The sequence below is a fragment of the Garra rufa genome, chromosome 1 (genome assembly GCF_049309525.1).
Source record: "Garra rufa chromosome 1, GarRuf1.0, whole genome shotgun sequence".
Lineage (NCBI taxonomy): Eukaryota > Metazoa > Chordata > Actinopteri > Cypriniformes > Cyprinidae > Garra > Garra rufa.
In genome coordinates this window covers 93,132,691-93,151,387 of record NC_133361.1, presented here as the reverse complement: position 1 = coordinate 93,151,387, position 18,697 = coordinate 93,132,691, and the positions used below count along the sequence as shown (strand labels likewise).

The 18,697-nt window shown below is 34.9% G+C and overlaps 1 protein-coding gene across 1 annotated transcript; it reads right to left on the bottom strand.

Annotated features, from left to right (window-relative positions):
- Positions 1–8,848: 8,848 nt before the first annotated feature.
- Positions 8,849–14,421, bottom strand: LOC141340530 (uncharacterized). The gene is made up of 2 exons (XM_073845544.1): positions 14,051–14,421; positions 8,849–11,084 (listed from the first exon to the last, which is right to left on the bottom strand). The coding sequence occupies exons 1-2, from the start codon at positions 14,214–14,216 to the stop codon at positions 9,979–9,981; spliced, it is 1,272 nt and encodes a 423-aa protein (XP_073701645.1). The 5' UTR covers positions 14,217–14,421; the 3' UTR covers positions 8,849–9,978.
- Between the last annotated feature and the right edge of the window lie 4,276 nt (positions 14,422–18,697).

Below are 18,697 nucleotides of genomic sequence, written 5' to 3'. Positions count from 1 at the left end.
AGTTCAGTAAAAATAAATAAAAAACAACAACTGCAAAATACAAACAATGAAAGATTCAATGACCCTTTATATTTTCTCAAAATATCAGACATATTTATGTCGATTACGCTACAGCAATGTGCATCTTCCTCAAAGATGGTCTTAAGCAAAACAGCATGTTCCACTGGTCTCTCTCCCTTACACCCCTCCCCCCTTCAGTCACTCTTCAGTGACTCAATGGTGACTGAACACAGACAGGCACAGGCAGAGTGACAGCAGGTTTCTAATTTCTTTTTTTAATTTTCTTTAATTCATAGAAGCTTGTATAAAATTGATATTTACACCACTTGCTCAGAATGATAAGATCTCTGTGTGAAAAAAGTTGTAAAGAGTTTGGATGCTGCACTTTAAAGATATAAAAAAATTACGGTTATGTTTTTTACTACATCTTTAAAAAATCACCACGTCAACACCGTTCAAGATATCCCAAATTAGCTCGCAATTTAACATCTTCAGAATCTTCTCTTCATGTTAAAAAAGTTTGGTGTGAATACCTTATTTTTCTTAGAAGGAGTGTGAATTTGTTTACAGCCTGATTTTTCCAAAAATCCACATTCAAATCAAAATAGCCGGCTTCCTGTTGGTCTTAGCTAATGAGTTTGATTTAGAAAGTTGTCCAGATTGATGAGAACAATATATGTACAGAGTTTGGTGACTGTAGGAAAAACTAACCCCCCAACTTTTGTCAAAAGATGGCGCTATAGAGTGCCTGCTCCACGCCCATTTATGACCTTTTGCCAGTGTCTAACTATCATTAATATTGACGTGTGTGTTGAGTTTCATGAAATTCTAAGCATGTTATCTGCCTCGAAAAGACAGGAATCAAATTTTAAAGTTTGACACGTTGCCATGGCAACAGCATTTGATTTATCATCGACCCCTTTACATATTCTCATCGGCCGTGTTTTGACATTATTTTGATGAAGTTTGAAGAAAATCAAGTAAAATTAAGAGGCTGATTTCAAAGGATTTTGAAAATGACATGCTTCCTGCTGCCAGTTGGTGGCGCTATAACTTTGACTCATAATAGTCACATTTATGGAATCGGCATCATACAAGGAACAAACTGGTGAAGTTTCATAAGAATCAAGCAATGTGTGCAACAGTAATTAGACACTTCCTGTTTCTCATTTCTCGCCATAACTTTGTCGCCTTGCCACGGCCAAACCGTTCGAGATATCAAAAATCCCCTCGCAATTTAGCGTCCCCAATGTCTTGAGATCATGCTGACCGAGTTTGGTGACAATCCTATGGAAACCCTGGGAGGAGTACGTTAAATTCCAGAGCATGCGCTTTTTAAACAGCCCTAAATATCTCACTTCCTGTTGCGTTCAGCCCATGACATAGAGTACAAAAGTTGTTTGGCTCAGTGAGATCTATATGTGTACCGAGTTTCATATCAATACGTGCAAGTATGTGTGCGCAGTACATCAAGTTTTCAAACTGTGTTCCAGGGGGCGCTGTAGAGGCCCTGAACCACGCCCGGGTCCCAGCCTCTGTGGCGTCCTGATGGCCGCAGATTCCGACGTGTGTGCAAATTTTCAAGAGTTTTTGAGTATGTTAAGGCCCCCAAAAGTGCCCGGAAGGTTGAAAAAAATAAAAAAAAAAAAAAAATAAGAACCCTTAGAAGAACAATAGGGCCTTCGCCCTTTTGGGCTCGGGCCCTAATAATAATTAAAGCTGCAAGCAGCGATGACCGGGCCCTCGCCGTCTGCGCAGTCGCCATCCCGATAGGATCAGGAAAACGGTGCCCAGTTGGCACATGCATTCACAATAACCCTTTGGACTAACCCTAACTGTCTCTCCTCCTCTCTGACTCTTTCTCTTACCACCCATCCCCCCTCCTTACACTCAACCACTTACCACACAAACACACACATTGAGTGCAGAGCAGAGTGAGATCAGATATGTTTTTTTATTTTCTTTCATTCGTGGAGTTTTGTATAATTATGAAATGAACTGTGTTTGATCAGAATGAATAGTTATTTGTATGAAAAAAGTTTCAAAGAGTTAGGATGCTGCACTTTAAATATATAATAAATCATTGAAAATTGAAAATGGAAAATGAAATTCTAAGCACGCTATCTGCCTTAAATATCACAGGAAACAAATATTTGAATGTATTTTTTATTTTTATTTATTTGCCATGGCAACAGCATTTGATGCATCAGGGCTTTTACATTATTCTGATGAAGTTTGAAGAAAATCGAGTACAAATATATTGTTCGTTGTTTGTTCGTGTTTGTTAGTTCATTAACCATTGTTAACAAAAGAGACCCTATTTTAAATAGTTACCATGTTTTATGGTCTACAAGCATTTTTAAATATTATTTTAATAATCTATAAGCATCTGTGAAATAATTATAAACAAATATATTAAAAATAAATACATATTAACTTAGTTGATTTTTTTTTTGGCCTTTTTGTATTTGTTTCTCATTCTAATTAAGTGAACTGAGCAGTATAGTTTCATACTTATAAGATTTTTTGTTCTACCAGTGAGAGTGTATATATGTATTTAAATCATATAATTTTTCCTTAAAAGATAAAAAAAAAAGATTTTAATGCTCTTTAAGCACCTATACAAAATAATTATGTAAAATTACACTGACAGTACAGTATATATCAACTGATTCTATGGATTATTGTCATTCTTATACACTGAGAATGAGCTAAATAGCATTAGAGGTCAAACGATTCCTTATCTTATGAGGACCTCTAGTGTTCATCCCTGGTATTAGAGCTTTAATCTGACAAATTTATGTGACACTTTTAATGTTTTGGGGGCCTCTGAGCATGATAACATTTTGAAACTACACGTATTTCCTAAGAATTTCTTGTTCTTTATATGTAAAAAGTTTTCATGAGTTAGAATAATGCAATTTAAAGATATATGAAAATAACTCTTCATCTTTTTTATTGTTACTTTCATAAATCACCACATCAACACTGTTCAAGATATCCCAAAGCCATTCACAATATAGGGAACATTTTCCCTATATTCTGATGATGACGATAAGAACATGTAATTCATGAGGATAACAAAATGTTATTATTGCTTGCTTTACGTCCACCACTTCTGCTTAAATGTCATCGTTACCTATCTGTACAATTTGTGTGTGGATATTGCTTTGCAGGTGACTCCTGTTATAAGACATCACTTTTAAGCGCTACATAACTAAGAAAGAATCAATTAGGAAAACGGTGCCCAGTTGGCACATGCATTCACAGTAACCCTCAGTCAGTTGGATTTAAAGTTTACTGAATTGAAAGGGTTAAACTTTAAAATCAACACACAGACACATACACACAATATATAAAATTGCCAACCAGTTTCATTTGTTAACATTAACTATATTAGTTAACATGAACAATAATTAAATAGTATTTATTAATGTTAATTAATATTAAGCTAAAAAAAAGTATTCATATATTGTTTAATGGTAAAATAGTATATTTTAACATTAGTTTATGTACTGTGAATTAACATGAACATGAACACAGTTCATGTGGGTGTACAGCAATACACAAAGTGCTCTATAAACGCTTCTTTCTTTCAAAATATCTTTAAAAATCAAGTTGAGTATTGTAATGGGGCGATATATATATATATATAACTGATCTTAAAATGGTAAAATTTTCAGATGTTTTGAACAGATAACAGCAAAGTTTGTTTTGTTGACAAAGTTTGTCTTGAAACTGTTAATTAAAATGTTATATTCAATAAATAACACTATGAAAATAAATGTCTATCAATGAAGATAAACCGCTCATGCTAAAAAGTTGTATTTTTCTTAATCTTTTGCTATGTGACTGAATAGGACAAGTTCATGGTATAGTTCAGTAAAAAAATAAAAAAATAAAAAAACAACAACTGCAAAATACAAACAATGAAAGACTTAGTGACCCTTTATATTTTCTCAAAATATCAGACTCTCAAAGATCAAACATATTTATGTAACATCAATGTGCATTTTTTCCTCAAAGATGGTCTTTAGCAAGACAGCATGTTCTACTCTCTCTCCCTCTCTCCCTTTCACCCCTCCCCCTTCAGTCTCTCTTCAGTCACTTAATGGTGACTGAACACAGACACTCAAGGCAGAGTGACAGCAGGCTTCTGATTTCTTTTTTTAATTTTCTTTAATTCGTAGAAGCTTGAATTAAATTGATATTTACAGCACTTGCTCAGAATGATAAGATCTCTGTGTGAAAAAAGTTTTAAATAGTTAAGATGCTGCACTTTAAAGATATAGAAAATGACGGTTATACATCTTTAAAAAATCACCACGTCAACACCGTTCAAGATATCCCAAAACCGCTCGCAATTTAACATCTTCAGAATCTTCTCTCCATGTTAAAAAAAGTTTGGTGTGAACAGCTTGTTCTTCTTAGGAGGAGTATAAATTTGTTTACAGCCTGATTTTTCCAAAAATCCACATTCAAATCAAAATAGCCGGCTTCCTGTTGGTGTTAGCTAATTAGTTTAATTTAGAAAGTTGTCCAGATTGATGAGAACAATATATGTACAGAGTTTGGTGACTGTAGGAAAAACTAACCCCCCAACTTTTGTCAAAAGATGGCGCTATAGAGTGCCTGCTCCACGCCCATTTATGATCTTTTGCCAGTGTCTAACTATCATTAATATTGATGTGTGTGTTGAGTTTCATGAAATTCTAAGCATGTTATCTGCCTCGAAAAGACAGGAATCTAATTTTAAAGTTTGAGACGTTGCCATGGCAACAGCATTTGATTTATCATCGACCCCTTTACATATTCTTATCGGCCGTGTTTTGACATGATTTTAATGAAGTTTAAAGAAAATCAAGTAAAATTAAGAGGCTGATTTCAAAGCATTTTGAAAATGACACGCTTCCTGCTGCCAGTTGGTGGCGCTATAACTTTGACTCATAATAGTCACCTTTATGGAATCGGCATCATACAACGAACAATCTGGTGAAGTTTCATCAGAATCAGGCAATGTGTGCAACAGTTATTAGACACTTCCTGTTTCTCATTTCTCGCCATAACTTTGTCGCCTTGCCACGGCCAAACCGTTCGAGATATCAAAAATCCCCTCGCAATTTAGCGTCCCCAATGTCTTGAGATCATGCTGACCGAGTTTGGTGACAATCGTATGGAAATCCTGGGAGGAGTACGTTAAATTCCAGAGCATGCGCTTTTTATACAGCCCTAAATATCTCACTTCCTGTTGCATTGAGAAAATGACATAGAGTACAAAAGTTGTTCAGCTCAATGAGTTCTATATGTGTACAGAGTTTCATATGTGTACGTTCAAGTATGTGTGCTATATGGCCCTCAAAATTCCAGGGGGCGCTGTAGAGTCCCCTTGCCACGCCCCGGTACCAGCCTCTGTGGCGTCCTGATGGCCGCAGATTCCGACATGTGTGCAAATTTTCAAGAGTTTTTGAGTATGTTAAGACCCCCTTAAGTGCCCGGAAGGTTAACAAAAAATAAAAAAAAAAAAATAAATTAAAGCTGCGAGCAGCGATGAACGGGCCCTCGCACCTGGGCTCACCGCCGACCGGTGGCTTCAGGAAATCAGCAAACGGTGGGCAGTATGCTTTTAATACAGTAAATATAGAAAAAAGTCATTAGTCATTTAAATGTGCCAAACTTGCCGCTGCCAGATGGTGGCGCTATGCTTGTAACTAATTATTGGCATGTAGATGTGTTCAGGCCAGCACTATTATCAAACATATGAAGTTTGGTGCAGATTGACCTTGGTATGTTTGAGTTAGTGAAAGATATGATATATCCTGCTGCTAACAAGTAAGAACAAGATTCATGATAACAAAATGTTATTATTGCTTGCTTTACGTCCACCACTTCTGCTGAAATGTCATCGTTACCTATCTGTACAATTTTTGTGTGGATATTGCTTTGCTGGTGACTCCTCCTGTTATAAGACATCACTCTTAAGCGCTACATTACTAAGAATCAATAATGAAGACGGTGCCCACTTGGCACATGCATTCAAAGTAACCCTCTGCTAGTTTGGATTTAAAGTTTACAGAATTGAAAGGGTTAGACTTTAAAATCAACACACAGACACATACACACAAAATATAAAATGTTGCCATTCAGTTTTATTTGTTAGCATTAACTATATTAGTTAACATGACCAATAAATAAATAGCATTTATTAATGTTAATTAATATTAAGCTAAAAAAAAGTATTCATATATAGTTTATGTACTGTGAATTAGCATGAACATGAACACAGTTCATGTGGGTGTACAGCAATACACAATAAAGTGCTCTATAAACTCTTCATTCTTTCAAAATATCTTTAAAAATCAAGTTGAGTATTTTAACGGGGTGATATATATATTTATAACTGATCTTAAAATTATGGTTTTCAGATGTTTTGAAGAGATAACAGTAAAGTTTGTTTTGTTGTCAAAGTTTGTCTTAATTTTTTATTATTATGATTTTATATTCAATAAATAACACTATGTAAATATTGTCTATCAATGAAGATAAATTGATCATGCTAAAAAGTTGTATTTTTTAAAATCTTTTGCTATGTGACTGAATAGGACAAGTTCATGGTACAGTTAAGTAAAAAATAAATAAAAAACAACAACTGCAAAAAATGAACAATGAAAGACTTAGTGACCCTTTATATTTTCTCAAAATATCAGACTCTCAAAGATCAGACATATTTATGTAATTACACTACATACAGTATGTGCATTTTGTTCAAAGATGGTCTGTAGGATGGCTCTCTACTCTGTCACCCTCTCTGCCTCTCACCCCTCCCCCCTGCAATAATGAGCTTCTCTGTGCCTGACTGAACGCACACACATACTGTAGAGACATTCACCAGAGTGACAGCAGGTTTCTGAGTTCTTTTTTAAATTTTCTTTAATTCATAGAAGCTTGTATACATTTTTTATTTCCAGCACTTGCTCAGAATGATTAGATCTCTGTGTGAAAAAAGTTTTAAAGAGTTTGGATGCTGCACTTTAAAGATATAAAAATATTTTTTACTATATCTTTAAAAAATCACCACGTCCACACCGTTCAAGATATCCAAAATCCGGTCGCAATTTAACATCTTCAGAATATTCTCTTCATGTTAAAAAAGTTTGGTGTGAACAGCTGGTTGTTCTTAGAAGTAGTGTGCATTTGTTTACAGCCTGATTTTTCCAAAAATCCACATTCAAATCAAAATAGCCGGCTTCCTGTTGGTCTCAGCTAATGAGTTTGATTTAGAAAGTTGTCCAAATTGATGAGAACAATATATGTACAGAGTTTAGTGACTGTAGGAAAAACTAACCCCCCAACTTTTGTCAAAAGATGGCGCTATAGAGTGCCTGCTCCACGCCCATTTATGACCTTTTGCCAGTGTCTAACTATCATAAATATTGATGTGTGTGTTGAGTTTCATGAAATTCTAAGCATGTTATCTGCCTCGAAAAGACAGGAATCTAATTTTAAAGTTTGACATGTTGCCATGGCAACAGCATTCGATTTATCATCGACCCCTTTACATATTCTTATCGGCCGTGTTTTGACATGATTTTGATGAAGTTTAAAGAAAATCGAGTAAAATTAAGAGGCTGATATCAAAGCATTTTGAAAATGACACACTTCCTGCTGCCAGTTGGTGGCGCTATAACTTTGACTCATAATAGTCACATTTATGGAATCGGCATCATACAACGAACAAACTGGTGAAGTTTCATCAGAATCAGGCAATGTGTGCAACAGTTATTAGACACTTCCTGTTTCTCATTTCTCGCCATAACTTTGTCGCCTTGCCACGGCCAAACCGTTCGAGATATCAAAAATCTCCTCGCAATTTAGCGTCCCCAATGTCTTGAGATCATGCTGACCGAGTTTGGTGACAATCCCATGGAATTCCTGGGAGGAGTACGTTAAATTCCAGAGCATGCGCTTTTTAAACAGCCCTAAATATCTCACTTCCTGTTGCGTGGAGCCCATGACATAGAGTACAAAAGTTGTTCAGCTTGATGAGTTCTATATGTGTACCGAGTTTCATATCAATACGCGCAAGTATGTGTGCGCAGTACATCAAGTTTTCAAACTGTGTTCCAGGGGGCGCTGTAGAGGCCCTGAACCACGCCCGGGTCCCAGCCTCTGTGGCGTCCTGATGGCCGCAGATTCCGACGTGTGTGCAAATTTTCAAGAGTTTTTGAGTATGTTAAGGCCCCCAAAAGTGCCCGGAAGGTTGAAAAAAAAAAAAAAAAAAAAAAAAAAAAAAAAAAAAAAATAATAACCCTTAGAAGAACAATAGGGCCTTCGCCCTTTTGGGCTCGGGCCCTAATAAGAATCCTTAGAAGAACAATAGGGCCTTCGCCCTTTTGGGCTCGGGCCCTAATAATAATCCTTAGAAAAACAATAGGGCCTTCGCCCTTTTGGGCTCGGGCCCTAATAATAATAAACGGAGCAATTCCAATAGGGTCCTCGCACTGTAGTGCTCGGGCCCTAATTACAGGTTCAGGGAAAGATGGTATTTATCTTTAACAATGAACAATCATAATGAAAAAACCTGAAAACATAACTATTAGGCTTGCTCACATCAAAGAATGCGATTATATACACGGAAATATGATTAAACATCTCTGAATCAAATTATTAACATTATAGTTTATCAAAAAATGGATTTGTTGTTTTTGTTAAGCCTCAGGGATGAAAAGAGAAATTCAACAAGAATTTAGGCTAGTTTTGCGTATGGATAAACAATTTTGAATACAAATAAAAAAAAAAAAAACATATTCAAAAAATAAAGAATTTGGGTTTTCCTGACAAAAAATATTTATTTTAGAATTAAAAAATACAAAAACCTAAATGAATCCAAAACATATATGTTATACTACAATCACAATAAAAGAACAGCTGTTTCTTCAACATGATCACAAAATGAACAAATTTCATCAATATCAAAATATTTATAGAAAGATGAATTAAACCTGTCGCTATATGTTAAGTTGTTGCACTTGTTATAACGTCGTTGGTCACATGATAACGTCAACATGGCGGAAGACGTGCAGATCACATCCATACTCAACGAGATTTGGCTGTAGAGTACGTACTCTTTTAGCGATCATTAAGTAAGTACTTATTGAAATTAAGTACCTACTCATCCAGTATGCGCTTTCGAACGCAGCCACATTATGTACGTATGTCCGACTATTATTATTACTCTTGTTTTTTTTTGTAAGAAAAATAGGACAATAATTTGTAACAGTTTTTTTTTTATTCAACAATGATTGTTTTACAATAAAGTTTAAACCTAAAAGTGAGGCAATGACAAATGATGGTCATTGCAAAGTGATGGTGCTAGGGAGCAATGTGCTTTTTAAAAACATTTTTATAGGTTTAACATTAGATTAACAGCTCGGATTATACGCTACTTTGACATGAGACATAGAAAATGCTAAAAATTTAGTCAGGCGTGACTTCCGCGTTCAGAAAAAAGGTCTACAAGACAATCCTAAAAGACAATTCCTAATACAGCCCTTTAGGAATGGTTCCAAAATATGATTATTAAAGCCTTCCTCAAAACCGCCAATGTTGGTACTAGAAATGAGCAAGTAACTGATGTGTGCAAATTAAATCCATACACACTGATGTTAAAATGCTAACAGTGTCCTTTTGTATGCTTCAACCAAAAAACAGTGCACTTCCTGTGAGATCTCTCTTCAATTCATGACATTCAAATGTGAAGTTCTTACACTGTAGACAGAGTCCATTTGTCCATAGTCCATATTTCAAGTTGACACGGTAAAGTGTACCATGGACAAAACACATTGCTTTAAAATGTGAATTAGAATTTCATTGTAGAAGCCCTGTGTAGGATTCCATTTGGAACCCTTAATAAGGCTTCTTTTGATTATGAATCTCCATGTGCTTGCCAAGGCTTACTTTTTGAGTGAAACTCTTTCCACACTAGTCACACGTGTAAGGCTTCTCTCCAGTGTGAATTCGCATGTGTCTGTTAAGGTTTGCTTTACGAGCGAAACTCTTTACACACTGTTTGCACGTGTAAGGCTTCTCTCCAGTGTGAATTCTCATGTGTGTGGTAAGGCTTTCTTTACGAGTGAAATTTTCTCCACACTGTTGGCAGGTAAAAAAGCTCTCCAAAGTGTGAATACGCATGTGGTATTTAAGTTTTGATTTTCCACAGAAACCTTTTCCACACTGTTTGCATGTGTAAGGTTTCTCTACAGCATGTATTCTCATGTGTCTGTTAAGGTATCCTTTTTGAGTGAAACTCTTTCCACACAGTTTGCATGTAGAAGGCTTCTCTCCAGTGTGAATTCTCATGTGTCTGTTAAGGCATCCTTTTTGAGTGAAACTTTTTCCACACTGTTTGCATGTGTAAGGCTTCTCTCCAGTGTGAATTCTCATGTGTGTGTTAAGGTTTTCTTTATGAGCGAAACTCTTTCCACACTGTTTGCACGTGTAAGGCTTCTCTCCAGTGTGAATTCTCATGTGTGTGTTAAGGTTTACTTTATGAGCGAAACTCTTTCCACACTGTTCGCACGTGTAAGGCTTCTCTCCAGTGTGAATTCTCATGTGTTTGTTAAGGCTTTCTTTACGAGTGAAATTTTCTCCACACTGTTGGCAGTTAAAAAGGCTCTCCAAAGTGTGAATACACACGTGGTTTTTAAGATTAAATTTTCTGCAGAAACTTTTTCCACATTTTCTCCAGGTGTAAGGCTTCTCTCCATTGTGAACTCTCATGTGAATGTTAAAGTGTCCTTTTTGACTGAAACTTTTTCCACACTGTTTGCATGTGTAAGGCTTTTCTCCAGTGTGAATTATCATGTGCCTTTTAAGGTTTTCTTTTCGAGTGAAACTGTGTCCACACTGAAAGCAAGTGAAATTACTCCTAGTTCCTGTATTTTGTGCTCTTTTTTGTTTAGAAGTATTTGCAGACTCTAAGGAACAAACAGATTTATCTCCAGATACAAAATTATGAAGATTCTCAAACTGATCTTTCTCTTCGGTTTCATTCAGTACTTCCTTCTCCTCTTTCAGTGCTGTTAGGTCTACGGTGGAAAAACAAAGAAATAAACGTTAACCCCAGTTTAATGGCACAAAGCAACTGGCATCATAGAAATGCTAGATCCTATACCATGGTGTCCAAACCTGATCCTGGTCGGCTGGTTTCCTACAGTGTTTAAGTTGGCCTTTATACAATTAATAGAAATAAAAAAATCCAGATAATCTAATGATAGTGTTTAGGAAATCTATATAGACTGATCTCTACTATTTTATGTATCCTAGGGGATAAAAATCATCAAATTGAATTCAAAGTGATGAGGGAAAATAAGAGAAAAAACTCCCCATTTATCTATCAAATAATAAAAAAAAAACTTCTTAGTTTTTATTTAGGGGGCAGTTATGTTAGCCAATTATAAAAATGGGCTGTTCCACTGATCTTTTAAATGGAAAACAACCCAAAACTGACTGTCACAGGATGTTCACTCATAAATCACTAAACTTTTTCTGTAAAAAACTTTAGTAATATTATAATTACACTTTAGGAATAAGAAATAGTTTTGCACCAGTTGAAAGAGAAACAGTCAAGTATGGTGAATTGTGCTCTGCATTTAATCCATCGAAGTGCATACACAACAGGAACACACACCTGGAGCTCCTTATGCCCATAAAGTGGGCCAATCACAATGTTGCATGAACAGTCTGTGCATCTGACTGATGGCCTGCAAGTGCGTTTTCATATTTAAAGAATTCAGTACTGACTTTTCAAACACGAGTTTGCACGTATGCAACAAATGCCTCGTTTATAATGGGTTTTATCATTTCTGTCTCGATGCGCCAAGAAATGGTATCACAACATGGTTAGGGGTGTAACATTTCCAACACACGCTGGAGGTATCCGGCCAATTCCAAAGCATGGATAGCTGACCAATCAGAAAACACCTGGGTTTCCATCAACAGTGAGTTTTGTGGAAATCAAAGCGTTTCAGAAAGGGAGGGCAGAGAGGAGCAACAATAATGTACAGTATGTGGAAAATAACATGTTTTTAAACCTCAAACTGCATAAACACATCACCATTTGATGCTAAAAAGTGAATAACAAGTCAACCATAAGATTACTATTGTTTTGAATGTTTAAGCGCAGTTACTAAAAAATATTACGTTTATTTCTTGGTAAGACACATTTGACAGCAAAGCACTAAACTTGAGTCAGGAGGCATGCAAAATTTTAATTTCGTTGAAAAGTTCTTGAATTTCTCTCCCAAAATGTAGAAACCCTGAAACTAGTGATGTAACAGCATTGGACATGACTTTAGCTAACACTACTGTTTCTGCATCAGCCGTGTTTGATCTGTTCATAAAAGAATTCAGTAACACTTTCTTTGAAGCCCATATTTATAATGCATTATAAGGGTATGCTTAAGGCACTATAATGAATTCATAGTGCATTATAAAAAAAATGTATAGTATGTTGTATCATAAAACTGTTTTAATGTATTGTAATTTTTATTTATTTGCGGTTATAGCTTTTAAGCGTGTGATTATCTCCTCATAGTTATAACATAAGTCTCATATATTACCATGTTACGCATGTCACTTTACTGGAAGCATACAAAGAGCACTTATAAGTATTAATAATAATAACAATAATAATATCTATCAAAGAGCCAAAAGTTAATGTATCAGATGAATGGATAACATGACACGTTTGTATTATTAGTTAGATTATTTTGATGGTACCCTTTAGACAGCTTTTGATAAGTAACTATTCAACTGCATGACAGCTAGCAATAATTATTATTAGTAGTATGCTAAATATATTCTAACACTGTATTTTAATGGTTCCCCAAAAGACAAAACTGATATGTAACTTTGCAAGTTTGTGAATCTTCTACCTAGCCAAACTTAACCTAAGTCGAATAATACTACTAATAAAGGAGTGTTAGTGTAGTTGGAAAGTTGCTTCTAGTCAGTAGACCAGGGGGCCTATCATAATAAAATGAAATATAATGTAAAAAAAAAAAAAAAAAAAAAAAATTGTAATAGGATATAGTCCATTAAAAATTGCATAGATTTAATTAGCCGCCCATTGTGTCTAATAAATAATCATAATCTTAAAAGTTAGAACCCCAAATACTCAAGTACTTTAGTATACTGTAATTGTTATGATTATTTATGAGAACATATTATAAGATTTTTTTTTTTTTATATTGCATTCATTACAATGCCTTAGAAATACTTTATAATGTATTATAAATAGGGGCTTCATAGAAAATGTTACCAAAAATTCTGTGCAGAATTAGGGATGCACCGATATGTATCAGCCGATCACTTGCACGTTTTGTCAGTAAAGCCGGTTCTGTAATCAGCGGTAAATGCCATCAGGTGCATGATTTCACGTTGAGCCGTATATACTACACACAGCCGTTGTTCACTGAGGAGCTGCGCACATTCACGCTGATAATGAACATTTTTCGAATTTGCACAGCTCAACGGCTGTGTGTAGTATATACGGCTCAACGTGAAATCACGTACCTGATGGCATTTACCGCTGATTACAGAACCGGCTTTACTGACAAAACGTGCAAGTGATCGGCCGATACATATCGATGCATCCCTATGCAGAATTTAAATGTTTCTTACTAGATCTGGAAGTGCTTTTGCTGCCCCCCCCCTGCTGAAAAAACCAGCTAAAACCAGCCTAGGCTGGTTGGCTGGTCTTAGCTGGCTTAAGCTGGAAATGGCTGGTTTTAGCTGGTGGTTTCCCAGCCTGACCAGCTAAGACCAGCTAAAACCAGGCTGGTTGACCAGCTAAAACCAGCCAACCAGCCTAGGCTGGTTTTAGCTGTTTTTTTCACCAGGGCCATCTATAATTTAACAGACTGATCTGCTTTAAATGTTGTTTCTATTACAATTAACTAAATCTAAAGCAGCTTGAAACTCAGTGTTAATAAAACTTTGAAATAATGTACAACAAACAGTCATTAAAGATGAATGAAGATTAAACACCAACCTCCTTGTTCCTCATGTTTTATTCTCAAATGTTCAGGTTCCTCTTGTTTTATTCTCAAAGGTTCTGGTTCCTCCTGTTTTATTCTCAAATGTTCAGGTTCCTCTTGTTTTATTCTCCAGGTTTCTAGTTCACTCATGTTCTCCTCACTCTCCACTTTAATAAACATCTTCACAGCAGCAGATCTCAGATCAGCAGATACTTCTCCAGATATTCCTGCTCGCTTCCAAACCTAGTCACAGCTGTGAGGATGAGAATATTACAGATATTTACTGACTGGATTCAAAAACTGTATTTTTTTTTCTGTTTACAGAAACTTTCTTACAGGCTGAACTAAAACAGAATCACAACAAAACAACAGAGAGCAGTGCAACCAATCTTCTTCTTCTTAGGTTTAATGGTGTTTGTCAAACAGAAGTGTGTGTGTTAGTGCCACCCGCTGGACTGGAGTGAGAAGCGCCGAAAGAAGGGAAAATATTACGGGGAAATGACTGACTTGTGCATACACAATGTGCGCTATTTAAAAAAAAAAAAAAAACGATCTGCACAAATAAATGAAAATGACTTAAAATTAAGACTCACATCATGGTATTTGATCAGCATCAACAGTCTTTGTCAGTGAATATTAAAGGAGAAAAAAAGAAAAAAAATATGCTTTCCTACAATATACAAAAAAGTATTTAACCCACAATGCCCCAACCTCAGTCTACAGTTTAACTGAGTCCCTACAGGATGGACAAGTACAAAAACATTTGTTTCTAACTTTAGATTGAACAGAAAAATGTGTCTACCCTTGATGTCCTTTTGCCATCCTCTCTGCCATTCCTTTATTAAACTTGATGACCTTTTCAGCATCTTTAATTGGCAAAAACCATGGCAACATATTCAGCTGTTACTCCTCATCTTCCCTTTTTAACAGTGAACAGTTCAGTTAATAAATACAAGATACAATATCTGCTTTACAAACTCAATCTCTAGAAGTGCATTCATGTTACATAAGAGTTATGATTTTAGTGAAGTTACAAGTTTTGAAGCCAAAATACCTGCAACATCCAGTTAGAGCTGTAGTAAACTCAGAAGAGAAGATCAGGAGACTGAGTGAATCTTCATCAGATCTTGATTGAGATGTTACTGTGTGTCGCTGCAGTCATCCAGACTGACTAAACACTCAATCGCTGGAGTTTTAGACAGATTTCAGGATCGTCATTAGAAGATAAAATATGCAAAGGATGTAAGCAGTTACAGAAATTTGTCCAGATTTACAGCAACTCTAATCTAATCAGCAGAACTATAGACTCATTATCACAGAGATCAGGGAAAGTCTCACCTTCAGCCTCTGCATTCATATTTAACTCAGATATTGATCAGAAACAAAGACACCAATTAAAGAAATGAAACATCAACAGCCAATAAAGACAAAAGATGACACTTACCATTATTTCACATTCATATTCACACACTCCTAAAGAGTGATATATTTATCTTAAAATTCAAATGCCAATTATCTTTCTGCTGAGTTTCTATTGCTCTTTCCTGAATGTATTTTGCAGTCATTATTCTTTAGACACATCTGTTTTAAATAACTATCAGCCAAATTCTGTGGTATTTCTGTAATTTCAGTCAGGTTTTAAGTCTATTCATAGCACTGAGTCTGCTTTGCTGATTCTTCACTCCTGACTCTAATGATTTTACACAACTTGTATCTTGTAAATCATGAAAATCCAAATAATGTAGAATATCAAGATTTAATAAACATGCTCAAATCTAATTAACTTCCATTCATATTTTTCATGAATAGTAATGAAGTACTATGTATACTCACAGTTGACTAAGTTTAGGTATAAATAAAGACATTCATTTTCCTTTATAAAGAAACTTGAAGAATTAGGTTTATATAATCAATATTTGTACTTTCAAATAAGAAATATTTACTTTTTAACAAAGGTACATTAAGCAATTTGTTAAGGCAAATGTATGATTGGATATTTATTATTTATTATCATTTCATTGTATCAATCTACAGAGCGGGAAACGAGGAGACGAGGAAACGCAGGAGTGAACTTAAAACAGTCTTTAACGGACAAACTAAAACACAACTCAGGAGTAAAACAGGAAGACATTCACTTGAAGGACGTAAGACATCGGAGGAGAAAACCACAAACAGAACAATATTAAATACTCAACTAAATGAATGAAAGACAAGACACTCCTGAAATCAATGGAAACAGGAACAGGAAAACCAAATATAGGCATTAGAAAACATCAGGGAAAACAAGGACAAGGAGCACATGGAAACAAAAACAAACACAAGGACAGTCCATTGGTGTGACAATCATTACTGTTAAAGACACAATTATATTGGTTGAAATGAAATTATTGCCTAGGAAATTCAGCAAAAAGGTAAATGTTCATTTGTAAATGAATCTCTTTTACTTCAGGTGTGTGTGAATACAAATCTGTGATGCTCTCGATGTTTCTGTCTCTTTAATTGTTGTGAATGTTAATGCTAATGAACACTTGAGTTGTGTGTGAATGTCTTTCCCTGATCTCTGTGATCATGAGTGCTATAGTTAGAGTACAGTATAGAACTGATCACATCCCTTGAATACTGTGTTTAAGCTTGTGGTCTGAGAGCTTTGTCTTCATCTGTAAGAACAGCCTCCTGAAATCTGAATAAACTCCAGTGATTGAGTGCTTTAGTCAGTCTGGATGATCACAGCGACACACAGGACCAGCTCAAACAAGTCTCCTGATCTTCATTTTCCTGCAGGTGTATTAAAGGTATTTTGTTTTCAAAACGTCTAACTTCACTAAAATCATAACACTAATACAACATATTTTGTTGTTTTTCTGATAGATGTACTTCTAGTTAAAGTTTCTAATAAACAGTTTATTGTGTCTTGTATTTATTACCCAAACTTAATAAAAGAAGATATGGAGTGAACTGAATATGTTGGCATATTTTTGCCAATTAACGAAATGAAAAGGTAATAAAAAAGTAATCAATGAACCATATTCCTTTACACTGCAAAAAAAGTATTTAAAACCAAAACACCATTAAAAAAACATTACCAATGAAATAAAAAAGATCAAATACAGACCATATTATCATTTCCATCCAATCCTTACAGAAGATTTGATCATTTTCAGTGTGGATCTGTTATGAATGACTTTTGTTTGTAAATGCATTTCCAAAACTGAAATTTTAATATTTTACTTGTTTATATTATATTCATATTTTAGCAAAGATTATATACCAATTTTAAAAAAAAGTAATAATACTCTGGGGAAATGTAAGTCATATGGTAAATAGAAACTGACACAAATATATTTTTGTGTCCTCATTTGCCTCAATAGCAAAATAAAAATAAAAACCCTGACAGTGTTTCAGTAACTTTCCAAAACAGGAATAAATAAACAAACAAACAAACAAAATAACAAGAGATTGATTACAATAGTCCAAAGACTGATAGATTAAATTTCCCATCACACCTCCTTTGTAACAGTTAAACAGCAGCATGAACTAGTTTAATGTGAATTTAATGACAAGGTATATCAACATAAAACAAAGTGTTATAAATGTTCATAAAAAATAGAGAATAATATTGATAGATTCACGATGTTAGTAACTTTAGAAAAGCATCATCATGTGGGTACGAAATTCTATTCTATAATCAACATTTATATTATGTATATTTGTGATTCTAGAGAGCAGTGCACCAATGGGACTTTTATTTTGCTCTGGTGATGTGACGTCATAAAGATGCGCCGCGCTCCTCGTCTTTTGTGAGTCACCTGAAGAAAGGTTTGTGGTTTTAAAGTTTTTAAACCAATGGATATTGTTGCATCAATAAAGCGTTTTTACAAGCTATGTAAAATAAATCATAATTATTAAATATAACGTTGTAATGTTTTAGTGTTACTGAAGACGTTAGCCATTAGTAACAGAGAAGATGCGTCTCATTTCTCTCTCTATATCATGAATCAATCGTGTGATGATAAGAAGTGATGAGAGAAACTGAGAATCCGAATCATTTGAATCAAATCATTTGTGAAATGATTCAGTGATTCGAATCAGCGGCACGCGGTCTACAAACAACAACAAACACAAACGAGTGAATCACAACCGAGAATGATTTCATGAAAGTGTAATATATTAGATATGATAAACAAATAATTGAATACCAAATATAATTTAAAAAAGCTTATATAATTATGAACCTTCTTGGTATGTTTTATAAATTTTTATATAAGTCTATTAACTCTCTGACTGTCTTACTAGTGCACTGACTACTGAACTAGGAGCTGATTGAGACGCACTCAGAGATTTACTTTGCTTGATTTTCCTTTCTCATCTTAAACAGGACAAAGTGTTCAAACACAGAAAAACTCCTGGAGAATCAACAGAGATCCATGTGACACTATTATAAAGATGGCGTTTATTAAAAAGGAGAGTGAAGACATGAAGATTGAAGAAACATTCATCAAACATGAAGACACTGATAAACAAACATCATCAGGTATCTTGGATTTTATTCTCAAAGCTGAAATAAAAGATATTAATGAATAATGTATGTAGACATCATGCATCTGGTTCAGTTGTAACAATAGTATGGAATTAGTCTATATATATAATTTTGCACAAAGCTT

Excerpts from the sequence above, each read along its gene's own strand:
- LOC141340530 (XM_073845544.1), bottom strand. The coding sequence starts at position 14,216 with ATGTTTATTAAAGTGGAGAGTGAGGAGAACATGAGTGAACTAGAAACC. Across the intron at positions 11,085-14,050 it reads AAAACATGAGGAACAAGGAG|ACCTAACAGCACTGAAAGAG; the intron begins GTTGGTGTTTAA and ends TTTCCACCGTAG.